Below are 14183 nucleotides of genomic sequence, written 5' to 3' on the forward strand. Positions count from 1 at the left end.
TCAAGGTGTTTAATAATCCTTATAATTCTCTACATTTAAAAAGCGCATAAAAACAAAATTGCATGAAACGATCTCAAGAATCTATGACAATATGGATGATATTCTTACCTATGCAGTTACGCCCATCTGGACTAAGAATATATCCTGTCTGGCACTGGCAAAGGAAACTTCCATCCGTATTTCTGCAGCGACCATTCTGGCATATCCCATACTGAGCTCTACATTCATCAACGTCTTAAAAAAAGGAAAAAAAACAATTTTTTTACCTAATTTTCAGATGGCTTTTATTATGCAAAACAAAAGTAAACTAATAAAATTCAAAAGAATACATAACAGAAAAAGCAAGTGAAAATTGCATTAAGTTATTTCTTTATACATATTCATATCGTATATTGTTACCTTAACCACACTTTCTAGTTTAATTCTACTAAAATTATCCCAAACGTTTCTCGAACCAGTGAATAAGGTTTCCTTGAAGTTTTCTAGATTCATACAAGCCTGAATACTTTTTTAATGACATTAATTTCAATCCATTTTCTTCCTCAGCATTTTAAAATTGTACTCTCTCAAAATTTGATTTTTGTCTTCTGATTTTTTTTTGTCAATAGATGGCGCTATTCTCGTTTCGCTTTTAGTCTGCCTCTTTATCATATCTGTTTCAATATATTTGGTTGTTGACTCCACTTCCTCTGCAAATTATTTTGCTCCGAAGAAGAGAGACCTATATCAGCTGGCCTCAAAATCGGAAGAATAAAATTAGAGTAGTCTAAGTTTGTTTTTCCTTGCTTTACATTTTATAATGTATTTTATGGAATATAAGTGGACAATAAATGCAGAGAGTGGGATAGAAATTAAATGTATACTTACCGAAACAGTCGCCATTTGGAGATATTTGAAATCCTGGATTACATTTGCATTTGTAAGAACCAGGCACGTTGGTGCAAGTTCCATTACCACATATTCCGGGGCTTCTTGTGCATTCATCAGTATCTGAAAGAAGTAATATATTAACATGTTTCAAAGTAAAACAATATGTATTATTGTTTCAACATAAACCATGTATAACATGTTTCAACATAACATTTTTATTATAATAAAAATTTTAGGGAAATGAAAAATTATTCAAACAAAGCGTGTAAAATAAGAATCTATGTACAATGTGCTAAGTCATATTACCTACCTAGACAAGATTCCTTATTTGGAGATAACTGATAACCATTATTACATGAGCAGACGAAACTGCCATCTAAGTTTTTACAGACACCGTTGTCACACATTCCTGTTTTGGAGCATTCATTTATATCTGAAAGGAAACTGAGTATAGATTACAAAAGTAAAAGACTTAATTGAAACTAATTAACTATAATTTAAATTTTATGTGCTAATTTATTTCAAACGTAAAAATCTCTTTCTGCTTTCAGTTGTATCTGTACATTAGAAGAAAGTTTTGTGCGTATTTAAAACAAGGAAGATTATTTTCCATGAATTAAAGTTTAATACATTCTTTGACATATTATGAGAAATGTGGCATTATTTTGCCTCATGGAAAAAAAATATATATTCTAAAGCTTTATATTTCGCTTATATTCTCTTTGCGACATGAAATTTTGCAACGAAATACGCAAATCTTTCTCTTACTTGCCCATTGTGCAAAGTAAAACGAAAATAGAACTAACGAAGGATGAGTTGAGATTTGGTGTTAACCAGTTCAGCCAAGAAACGGACAGCAGCGGAGTGAAATTCTTCATTTTGAGACATCCTGGCACAGCTGCTGGCTAATGATGTGTATGTAGGTAACACTTTATTCAAGATGCGAAAAGAATTTAACAGAGAATCCCATGCGTGCTTGTCAGAAAATTAAGATGGAGTGGAATAGCCGTAGCATTAAGCTATTATATTGCTATGGAATAAAAGTAATCATTTTTATCTTGTGAATCACGATGCCTAGTAATAAATGTGCTTAATTTTGATCATAATCTGTCTGTTATTTTCAATGGGATTTATATGAGCGGTTATAATTCACCTAATTCAGTAACAGTAAATAAGTTTAATTAAACCTCAGAATTTAAACTTGCAAGTAGCACAAGTTAAATCATTATAATGGATATTCAGCCAACTCGATGAAACTGATAGCGTAGAATTTTAACTACTTAAAATCTACTTAAAATGTGTAGTATAGATTAAGTCTTTTAGGGGTTAATTTTTAGTATGCTGTGAAAAGAGAGTGTGTATTGTTAATTTTTAACTACTGTGCTGCATGAACACAGCATCGACACTTCGACGGCAGTACTCCGATGAATTTAATGCTGTGACAAATTAATCAGACTTACTTAAAAGTAACAAACAATACATCAACCTTGCTGAAAGTGAGGTCTTTGAACCTTGAAGACTCAATTTTGCTCATATATATATATATAAATTCAATTAATATTTTTTTATTTCTGATTATCTTCTAGGTATAATAGTGTAAATGATTGCAAACTGAATCGATTAAAATTAATGTTTTAGAAGATTTGGATAAAACTATTAAAAACATGTAATGGACTTAGAATAAGTTTACAGATAACAATTTAGAGCTACTGCTGCTTTCAAGGCCATTCATGCATTAAGTTTTTTCTTATTTACTTTTTTGAGTTATATATATATAAAATTAAAAAGTAATTCTTCAAGCTATAGCCTACGTGTAAAGTTATACTTCGTTCCTATGCAAATAAGTATAATCATATAGAAAGAAAAAGCTAAAGATGAAAGCTTAACTTGATTGGAACTTAAAAGTAAAAATGTATGTAAAATAAAGTGAAAGCTATCTGCAAGCTATTTTTGTCTAGTTCATAAGCTTTTCTTACATTATATATATTTTACATTATAACAAAATACGATAACCACTTTAAAAATAATTGGTGACCTCAAAATTAGCATTCTAGATTTCTAGATTTGGTGATCTCTACCTAAATTCATCTGTTTTCTCAAATTCGAGATCTTTCTACGTTATGTAACGCTACCTGGAAAAGGGCAACTAAAACTAATATTAACCAATCACAGCTTGTTTCTAGAATCGCACCTACTTTAGTATAAATACCTCTGGCGAGCTAATTACGTTATTATTCTGCTAGCTTTTACATTGCTAGCAGAATAATGACGCTTTGCTTCTTTAAAATGCCTGCGTCATACTTTTTAAAAATCAATATGTATAAGAAATTATTGTAATTGTATGATTAAAGAGTATGTTATATACGAGAAATTATTTTAGTGTGCTTGGAGATCTAGAAATTAAGATGATAATTGGCTGAACTTAATTTGGTATCAACTTCTTTCCCTCCCCTATCCCTCCGCCATCACGACTCTGCTTCGAAATCATTAAATATATATATGAATCTACCTATCAAGAAATGTATAATAATGAAAGAATTAGTGCTAATATTCTATAATCCCACCAGCGTGGCCGAATTATGTAACATTATATAAAAGACGCTGAACACTGGTATTTCGGTCCGTGGTTCGAGTTCCGGCGAAAGAGCTGGCCCTCATGGGCGTTTTCGTGGATTTTCCTCATGTGTAACGTAGATAAGGGCAAGTTTCCCTTAAAATGTCTCCCGAAGGGCATCCCACCCTTTCCGTGTAGAGCAAACGGCGGAGCATGAAATAAATAAAAAAATATTCCATAAAAATCCAAAATAAATTGTTAATATGGGATTTTTAATTGCCAATGGCGAACATTCTACCGAATTTGCCTAGTGATGAAAGTTTAAAATTTTATAAAATCAAATTAGCATTAAGTCGCAAAATCTAGTTAGACTTGTACATTTTCAATTTCATTTAGCAGTCAGATCTTTTAGCATTATTTAGCTCTAAATGAGGAAAAAAAATTAGTTATCTTGAATAATTTTATTTGTTTTTATAGTAAATGTTTCCTTAGTGTTTGAGTAAAACTATAATCTTCATTTATGTGAACCTAAAACTGATTTGGAAAAAAGAATAGAATGGATTCCACACTTTCAGAAAGAAAGCTATTAAGTTAACGTTAACAGATAAATTCTTGCACATGAAATGAAATAAACAAAGAAAATTTTTTAGTACCAAAGGTAACCTTCCGTAGAGATTTTCCCAGCTTTAAGAATTTTCTTCGTCCGATAGTCATGGCTTAAGAAAGTATTTGTATGAAGTTTCCCGGTGCGAATATTGCTGTCTCCCTTTGAATCAAAATCAGTCTTCATTAATTTAAATCTAAATAAACGAATTCTTTACGGTTTATCTATATTTCATTATATACATCTGCTTTACATTAAATGCACTCTATTGTCGATATTGCGTAAATATATTTTTGGGGAAGAAAGGCGCAAGTAAACTTTCCTTTTGGTAACTTGCAGTCAAATTGATTGTTAAGTCTATAATTTAAGAAGATACTGAATTAGAATTTTAGTCATAAACTATGTCTTCATTTGAAGGCATGCATGGATACAACGTGGTTAGGATACTGTTTCAAATTATACAGCCAAGCATTTGAAATAGACAAATTTTATGCACAAAGATATTTTACTGAAAAATTCAATTTTTGTAAAAATTCAATTAAAATTATGAATGAATAAGATGTAACAAAAAGAAAATACTTATCTCATTAGTTTTGAAAATAAATTAGATAGTTATGTCTAAAAGTGTATTCACAAATGTTTCGTCAAATAATGTATCTGAGAGAAGGAAACAAAAGCCTTAATTATTTGGCCCACCAGCGGCCGAGCAGTAAAGTCGCTGAACACTGGTAGTTCGGTCCGAGGTTCGAATCCCGCGAACGGGCTGGCTGCATGGGCGTTTTCGTGGTTTTCCCCATGTGTAACGTGTATATGAGCCAGTTTCCCTTAGGAAGTCCTCCACGAAGGCATCCCTCCCCTTAGGCAGATAGCCCTCGTGTGCTTTGCCATAATTAAAATACACACCTTAATTATTTGTTAAGCGATTATAAAGGGAAAAAACACGTACTGTTATGCATATCATAAGATCAAAAACAATGTAGTTTGCAACGTGTCCGAAATACATTTAGGCAGGTGAATGGGGAAAAAAGCTCGAAAAGATATCAGAAAAAATATACTTCAGGGTAAATGACTTGTGTTTCAGGCAATCCATTCACTGGGATTCGAACCCACTTCGACCTAGTTTTCCCTCTCAGTCGCTGGTAGTTTTGCAGCTCTGAAACTTGTAATTCGATTTTTTTCATTCAGTTGTCGTAAATTAGATAACTGCTTTGATCATCAGTTACTGCACCTCGTCTGTACTATACATTCAAACCGCAACCACAGCATTTATTATTAAGTAAATTAAGTAAAGTGTATATGGTCAGTATCGGGCTGAAATAATTACAGTATGGGACATCTTTTCCACAGCAAAGTGGTTTCTAGAATTTCTTATAATTGGATTTAATTTTTCAAAGAATAAATTTTCAACTGTCCTGTTTATATTTCCATTTTAAACTATGGTGTGTTGACGTCTAAAATACTTACCTTTCGTTTGTTATCTCCTCATTCATTCCTTTGTATATTGTTGCAAAGCTCAATCACCTTGTCAATTATCGAAATTGAATTTTGGAATATTTTTGATGTTGTCATAGGAGTGTATCGCCAAATCTTGTTATTTCTAACAATATATTAACTTTTTACCTACAAAATATTAATAGCTCATTATTTTATTATTACGTATTTCCAAATGAATAGCTACATATATATTTTATTTCAGAAAAACTGAGAATTCAAGATTGGAAGATCTCTCTCTCTCTTCTTCTTCTTCTTTTTTTTAAAATTATTACGTGCTTTGCCTTTAGGCACTACACGGAAAGGGAGGGATGCCGTGGAGGTTGTTTTAAGGGATATTTGCTCCTGTCCACGTTACACGTGGGGAAAACCACGAAAACCCGCATCAGCCAACCCATTCGCGAGACTCGAGCCCCGGACTGAACTACCTGTCTTCAGAGGTTTCTATTGCTCGGCCGCTGGTGGGACGGAAGATCTTCATTGTGAGTATCTTGCAACTTCTGCACTTTGATGCTAATCATAGTTTGCTTTGAAAGCACCTGTAACAGGCGCGTTGGTACGAAATTGGACTGTAACTAGAATAGGTATGGTCTAGTGAATGGCTCTTTTAACAAATGGTAATAAATAACTTTTATTTTTGGAAATATTGTCACCTGAGTATTTTGCGTTGGTACGAAATTGGACTGTAATTAGAATAGGTATGGTCTAGTGAATGGATCTTTTAACAAATGGTAACAAATAAGTTTTATTTTTGGAAATATTGCCACCTGAGTATTTTGCGAGCAAAATACACTGAGGAAAGAAATGAAATATTTCTGGCAATACGCATCTGGAAACTATACACTTAAATATTATGACTAACATCCCCGCAATATCATTCCAGAGCAAGGATATCATTTTAAGGCAACAGCATTCCTCTCTGAAAATGATAGCTTTCAGAAGAATAATGGAATCACGTAATACAGACACATTTGTTCAAGACTGGTGCAGCTAGTTGTGAGGAACATACTACAGATTGTTCCAATATCCAGGCTTTCCACATATCAATCCATCTGAACATGTGTTAGATGTATTAGAATATCAGATCTAATTTGCTGTGATTCAACGACAAAACTGAAGGCATCTGTTAGCAAAGCGTGTTAATAGTTTATTTCTCTATCCTTTCCTGGCTAAGAGCAGTTCCTAGTGTACTAGATGGAAGACCAATGCTATAAAGCATAGTGTTTTATTCATTATTATTGGTGTTTATTCCCCCTTTCCAAATATAATCTGAATCAAAGAAGATTTAATAACTTAAACTTTGAATTACCCTTTGGCAAAATGCAAACAAAACAGTTGATAAAAATGGAGATAATATTTTTAATAAAATAATGCTCTCATAAATTAATTTAGTCTAATTTTAATTAATATTTGATTCAAACTAATTTAATTTAATCGTTTATGGGAAAAAAAGCTAATTATAAATAATATTTCTTTACTTAAAAAAATAAAGAAATGTCAACATATTTTAGTACCTATACAATCTCTTTTATCCGGAGACTGTTTGTAACCATCTGGACATTTACATTCAAAGCTTCCAGGAGTATTGACACATGTTGAGCTTCCCAGACAGTCATCAGACCTCTCAATGCATTCATTTATATCTAGCGGAATATTCAAAATGAGTCATTGACTAAAAGAGAAATTTAGAACTTGGTGAAGGATCGAAGTCATTTTATATTCTTACCTTCGCATTTATTGATAAGGGAATTGAACCTATATCCCGTATAGCATTCGCATACGAAACTTCCCATAGTGTTTGTGCAATAGCCATTTTCACAAACAGCCATCTTGCATTCGTCCACATCTAAGAGGAAAAATAATTCTCATATTAGTTGATGGCAAAAAATCATAGTGTTTAATATAAGCATTCGCAGATAAAAAAGCTACCATCAGAAATGCCGTAACTACTACAATAAGTACAGTTTTACCAATAAATTTAATGAGAAAGATGCATTTTTAAATATCAAGTTTCATATATTCTAATAATTGTCTAAAAATATTTCAAACAAAGCAATACTTAAACTAAGGCATAAGATTATCTCATGTTGTAAGAGCTTCTCGGTATGAAACTTAGTGCTGTCCGATATGGTATATGATACACATTTCCTTACACAATAGTTACATCACCATAACTAGCATTTCAATCAAGTTATGCACTTAAAAACAGAAAAATGACACAAGCGTAATGCAAAAATGAAGCAGCCCATAAAGTATAAAAGTCAATAAACAAGTTAAACGCCATTTGGTAGACGTTTCATCTACAGCTCGCCAGTTTTCCGGTGCAAACTTTTCTTTCATGTTAGTTCAGCGCATCTGTAGGTCCTTGCGCACTTGTGAAACTGAACATCCAATTTATTTTGCATTATAATACAGTAACATCCTAACTTCATGCGCAATGCCTTCCTTCTTTTACAAGTTATGCCGAGGTTTTGAATGTGCGTCGATTTGCTCGTCCTTCTGCGTTAAAAGTGCCTCAAGCAATTTTTGCGATATATTGTGATACACATCTTTTGGATTATCGATTCTTGATATATAAAGAATGAATCCTTTCTTCCTTTTTCCTTTCTTCGAACGGTTTCTATTGAATGTTTGATAAGAAGTAAAAGAATGTCCAGCTCTTCTTTCCATTTCCAAATTATGATCCCTTCTTTACTGTCTTGTGTAACACACTTTCCCCGTTTCAGGAGTTTTGGACAACACTTCTTTCGGATTATTTTTGCAGTTATCTGAGGGTACCAAACAAGTAGGTATGTATTTCGATGAGTGTTTTGGCAAAGAAATTTATTCGCATGATGTATCACTTTTTGATTCATTCATTTTGAAGTCAACAAAATTCAGAATTTCTGGTTAGCAAAAAACTTTTTAAAAAGCTTCGAAATTAATTAAAGTGGATTACGACTTGCGTGTAACTCAAGATTCGCTATGCGTTCGGGTGTCGTTAGGACTCGCATTTCGTTTTCTTATCTTTTGCCAGAGAGACAGAATTAGGAGTGCTCTGTTTATTCTGGTGTGCAGCAGGAATTTTATACTTCTCTTACCAGAGCTTCATTGTATTCCGTAAAGAGCTCGCGCTTGAAAGTGCTTTTACTACTGTAATATGCAAGGGGAGTGAGGATACAATTCAAAACAATATTTATTGTGATTGAGAAAAGTCCACAGAGTTCAGCTCATCTGCAAGTGCAAAGTAAAACGTACGAAAGACCAAGCCCCGGTCCTCAAGCCAGGCTACATTACCCGACACATCTGTTTATATTTTGGCTCGCCTATCAGCAAACATCCCCAAGTGGCTAGCTTGACGGCTGAGTGTGGTGTGAACGAAAAGGCAAGTGAAACAGGCTAGGCGTTTAACGCGTTAATATATACAGGGTGATTCTAAATTGTTTTTACAAATTAAGAGGGGTGATAGTACTCATCCAGATGAGCAATAATTACCATAGAACATAGGGTGGAATTCCACTCTGAGTGGCAGAAAAGAGGAATGTTAGAATTCCAACCTTAACTTGCAACAGTGCTGGGAGAGCGAATGAACAAGTCCACACAAGTTACGCAATCAGTTTAGTGAAAAACTAACAGAGAGGGCACAAAACGAATGAAACCGAAAACATGGAGTTCGAATGCTAATTCGAGCTCAGCCTTTGATGGCAAACACTCAGATGCACTCTTTGGTTCGCAAGGTCTCAACCTCGCAAACGATTGCAACAAGTTAATTATCCAATCAAGGACTGAATATTATCGACTAACTCCAACTTCCGCTGTATGCCGAGATTAGGATGAAAAGTTCATGCTGTGTTCCGGCTGTCAGAACTTCGTGTCCCATAGAAGGATGCTTGAAGTAAAATGAGCGGAGCACAGAAAGTCCAGGAGGAGAGGTTAGAAGATGCCGAAGGGGGAGAAAACTGCTCCGCATACAGCGGAAAATGGAGTTAGTTGATAATATTCAGCACTTGATTAGATAATTAACTTTTTGCAATCGTTTGCGAAGTTGAATTCTTGCGAACCAGAGATGTACATCTGAGTATTTGCTATCAAAGTCTGAACTCAAATTAACATTCGAACTCCAAATTTTCGGTTTTATCCGTTTTGCGCATTCTGTGTGAGGTTTTCACTATTGCGCAACGTTTAGTCTCGTTCATTCCCTCTCCCAATACTGTTGTAAGTTCAGGTTGGAATTCTCATATTCTTCTTTTCTGCCTCTCAGAATGAAATGCGACCTTTTGTTCTATAGTAATTATTGCTCAGCTGGATGAGTACTATCACCACTCTTAATTTGTAAAAACAATTTACAATCACCCTGTATAATTAAATGTAGTTTATAATCGTTTCTTAATAAATAATTTTCCTCACACTCGAAAAATTTTGATAATATATCATTACATCTGAAATAATATTCTTTTCTGATTCAATCATAAAATTTTAATACTTACTTTTAGCCCTAATATTTAGGGAGTCTAATTTGTTTTTGAATTTATAAAATTTCAACAAAAATTGTGAATAAGACATTTAATTGCTTGAGCTAATTTATCAACATAATTATTCACAATAACATACATAGCTAAGTACGACAGATAACAAAGACACGTCAAAAGCGAGATATTTAAACTGTCACAAGATATTTAAAAAAACCTGTGATTGCAAAAATAATTTTGCCCATCTCCATCTCAATATTGATCAACAATATCCCGGGAGATGAAATACAGAAAACATTATTTTTCCTATCCCTAATCTCATGCGAGGCCTTTTAGAGCAACAAATTTTATATGCTATCTTCCGAAAAAGTCCGGAGAGGAATTTTTAAATTTTACCTCATCCAAGGTTTGAACCTGAGTCCAGCAGCATGACAGTGGCCTGAACTATCCAGTATAATGTTTAAGTATGCTTTAAGTAAGCAATATGAATTACAGTGTACTTACCATCAATCTAAAGATATTTTTTTAAACCATGTTTTTCCAGATCTTTTCGAAATTCGAAAGTTGATGAATTGTTCTCTTTAAAAGCTTTCATTTTTTATTCGTAGTCGAACATAAGCCTGAGCTCTAAAGTTATGGCACTCGATATGTGCAATGCATTAGATATTTACTCTCACATTTCTATAAATAAAATGCACATGAATAAATTACAATGTAAGATAAGTTCATTCTCTTAAAGTAATGAAGAGTAGAGGATTTATGAAATGGGGAGCCAATCTCATATGAATTTCTTGGTAGGCTTCATCTTAAGGGAAAAGGTATGTTTTTGATTTTTAAACATTAATTAATCATATGGGAACCTCTGATGACAGCGTCATGTACGACTCCATAAATAAGCCTGTAGTAATAAGAGCTCATAATGATAACCAATCGCTGAAAAAGACCGTAAAGATAATAAAATTCCTTAAATAGTTTTGCTCTTAAAGCCACGAATCTCTTAAAGCTCATAATGATTATTATAGCTAATCGCTCATGAAAACTGTTAAGCTTATAAACGCCATTAAATATTTTTGATCATAAATTTGTTATAATCATATGACTAAAAAGACTTAATATGTGGAGGTAAATGGAATAAATAAATGACTTGCTTTTATATCGTTACACTATAGAAAATTTCTCTACATTAACTCATTTTTTATTACTTATCTTTGTAACATTAAAAGAGACACTAAGAGATGTTATTATCTCATTAAAAGAACATTATGTTTTTCCAACAGAATATATGAATTTGTGGTTAATTATTTATACTTACAAATAAGTGCATACCCTGCAATAAGCAGCATGTAAAAAAAGTAAAATTAATTTAATACGGATTAACACACAAAATTGTGAAATAACTCATATGTGCTAAAAAGTTACAAAGGAAAAACTTAAAACTTATTTACCACCAATTTCATTTGTCATAGGATTAATAATGGTTCCTGGATGCAAGCTGCATAATTTCCTGTATTCCTCTGAAAGAGAAAAATAATACTTTTCATTTGGGACATTTCAACAATTATGCCTTTCATTTGGGATGCTTCAAAGTACTTTTCAAGCAGCATGCTATTATCATAGTATTAAACTAGGAACCTACCTGAGTTTTGAATCGGACAAGGTTCACATGGATCTCCCCAAGCACGGCCGACTGAGCAGCAACAAATCATACGAGTTTCATTTGACATCATTGGATGTTCACATACCAGGCGGGGTGGAATCGTTGAAGTATTGTAAGCTTGCCGGAAGCAGTTTGATTTCCGCATATCTAAAGTAAATAAATTCAAAACTTTTAAATTTTGTACAAAATGCTTTTATTTCGCATGGTTTTCGTATCTGCAATATATATATATATGATGTACTAGCGTTTGTCAGGAATAAATAGACTGGTGAAGAATCATAGACGTAGTCGTAGCTTAAATTATCAGACGATAAGTTTAAAAAACAGGATCCATTTATTATTATTCAGGAGAAATAGCAGTTACAAAAATTAAAACTTCGGAGTAAATAAAAAGAACTACTAATAACTTTATGTATGAAGTTTACTTATCGTTACATTAAAGAAAAGACCCCGATATTCTTTTGCGAGTCCTTTTATAGCCTCTGGAAAGGCGGAGCTTCCAAGAAATGACTTCAGCCTCGTCAGCCATTCCAGTTCGCTTTAAATATCTCCAGAACATTCTATAACTGTACGTGTAGAAAAGGCGAGAAAAACAACTTGACTACGGGGCTGTGGATTTAATTCCATGTACTTTCAAATAAGAGAACGTCGCCATTAAAAAATGAAAAGAACATACAATTAGAATTTTAAGTGTATTCTTGACTATGGAATTTTATTATATATGTATCCTTCGGGAGGCAACGTTACTCACGTCCGTGATATCCTTAATTCACACGTGCCTCTTTGGTGGTGCTAAATGAGTAACAGCTATGGCTAAGGCGGTTCAGAGTAAAGCAAACAGAGCTTTTGTTTTTCTATTCTGCAGTGCAATGCTTTAGGATTATCTTGCGTTATGTTTTCAGAAATTAACAGGTTAGTCGTTGAGGAGAACGTCGATGTTCTGGTGATTCAAGAAGCAAATATTACAGAAGACAAAATAAAGTATTATAATATGGAAAATTTCACTATTCATGGACTTTTCAAAAGCAGGCAGGTTGCAACTGGTATTTTAGTGGCAGTGCGAAATAAACTGACATCAACGTTTGAGGTGTTGACAACAGTAAACAACCATGACACAGCAGAAATTGTGGGAGTAGATGTTTGGAATGAGAATACTCTTTTTAAAATTTTTGGAATATATAGTCGACAAAACAATAAAAATGTAAATTTAGATGCTTTAATACCTCATCGAAATACTATAATTGTAGGTGATTTTAATGTTGCTTCCCCTACCTGAGGATACACTTAACAAAACCAAGTAGGGCAAACTATTGAGGACTTTGTAGATAGTAATGCAATGTTAGTTATCATCCACTATTCAGGCAGTTCTACTAACCCTCATTTAACCATAGTTTCAGCAAACCTAATTGGCTACTGCAAGAAAACTGGGGACGCAAGAAGTGGTCACCGAATGGTAAAAACAACAATTACTACCAACCGAAAGCAAATAAGAAATAAGGCAAGAATTATGTGGAACTTCAAAAAGGCCAATTGAAAGGCTTTCACAGAAGATATGGAACATCAAATAAACACTCTTACGAATAATGCTTTATCTCTACAGGCAGAATCAGCTTTTACTTCATCCCTCCAAACGTGTGCCAAAAAGAACATCCCGAGAGGCAAGAGGCCCAACTACCAACCATTTTGGAACACTAACCTAGAAAATCTAAGAGAAATCAGAGAGCAAGCAAGAAAGGAAGATGAAAGAGTGGTGGAAAAAACTAATAAAAATTGCAAACAAGATATAGTCAAATGGCAAAAGGAATGCACTGTAATAAAAAAGAAAGTTTAGAATCCAAAATGCAATCCTGGTAGAGAACTGATGGAAATAAGGTTTACAAAATAACGACTACACTGAATAACAAAATAACATGAAGAACTAATCACCCCATCAAAAAAGGAAGCAAAGATGTCAGCTATCTAAGACAGATTGCTAAAACTTTCAATAACTTCGATCTTGAACGGTACTTACTCAGTAAAGAGCAAAAGAGGTAGCTAAAGAAATGCCTAAAACACGAAAGAAATACTAAATCAAGGATAGGGAACTTAGACAAACCTTTTACAGACGATTTCTCAATGGAGGAATTGAATAAGGCTATCAAAGACACTCAAAACGGTAAACAACCAGGACCAGATAATACGTATATTTCCAGGATTCATGACACATTTGGGGCAATCTGCAAGAAATTTCCTTTTAATGATTTACAATAAGTTCTGGAATGCAAAACTCAATCTCCCAGCAAACTGGCTGAAGGCAAAGATCATTTTGAGTCTAAAGCCAGGAAAACCACCTGCAGATATAGAATCGTACAGACCAATCTTCCTAGCATCCATTATAGTCAAGACGTTTGAAAGAATGATAACTGCAAGACTAAGGTTTTACCTGGAGTCAGACGAGATTCTGGCAGAAGAACAGACTGGTTTCAGAAAAGACATGAAACTACTAATTCAATTTTGAAGATGGTTCACAAAATTAAAACCGGTTTCAATTCTGGGAGAAACTCTTTGACTGTCTATGTT

The 14183-nt window shown here is 33.5% G+C and overlaps 1 protein-coding gene across 2 annotated transcripts in view; it reads right to left on the bottom strand.

Annotated features, from left to right (window-relative positions):
* Nucleotides 1–14183, bottom strand: part of LOC118189594 (fibrillin-1-like) — a 791047-nt gene that overhangs the window by 77968 nt on the left and 698896 nt on the right. The window contains exons 41-47 of one of the 2 annotated variants that reach the window (XM_085810675.1): nucleotides 11604–11771; nucleotides 11416–11481; nucleotides 7246–7365; nucleotides 7034–7162; nucleotides 1181–1303; nucleotides 868–990; nucleotides 109–234 (exon numbers count right to left, since the gene is read on the bottom strand). In XM_085810675.1, coding sequence (XP_085666801.1) covers nucleotides 109–234; nucleotides 868–990; nucleotides 1181–1303; nucleotides 7034–7162; nucleotides 7246–7365; nucleotides 11416–11481; nucleotides 11604–11771 — 855 coding nt within the window. Of the gene's footprint in view, nucleotides 1–108; nucleotides 235–867; nucleotides 991–1180; nucleotides 1304–7033; nucleotides 7163–7245; nucleotides 7366–11412; nucleotides 11482–11603; nucleotides 11772–14183 lie in introns of both variants that reach the window. The other variant, XM_085810674.1, reaches the window with a different exon arrangement.

This window comes from Stegodyphus dumicola, chromosome 2, assembly GCF_044657685.1.
Source record: "Stegodyphus dumicola isolate Sdum_Otavi_A_Nest chromosome 2, ASM4465768v1".
In the NCBI taxonomy this organism is placed as follows: domain Eukaryota; kingdom Metazoa; phylum Arthropoda; class Arachnida; order Araneae; family Eresidae; genus Stegodyphus; species Stegodyphus dumicola.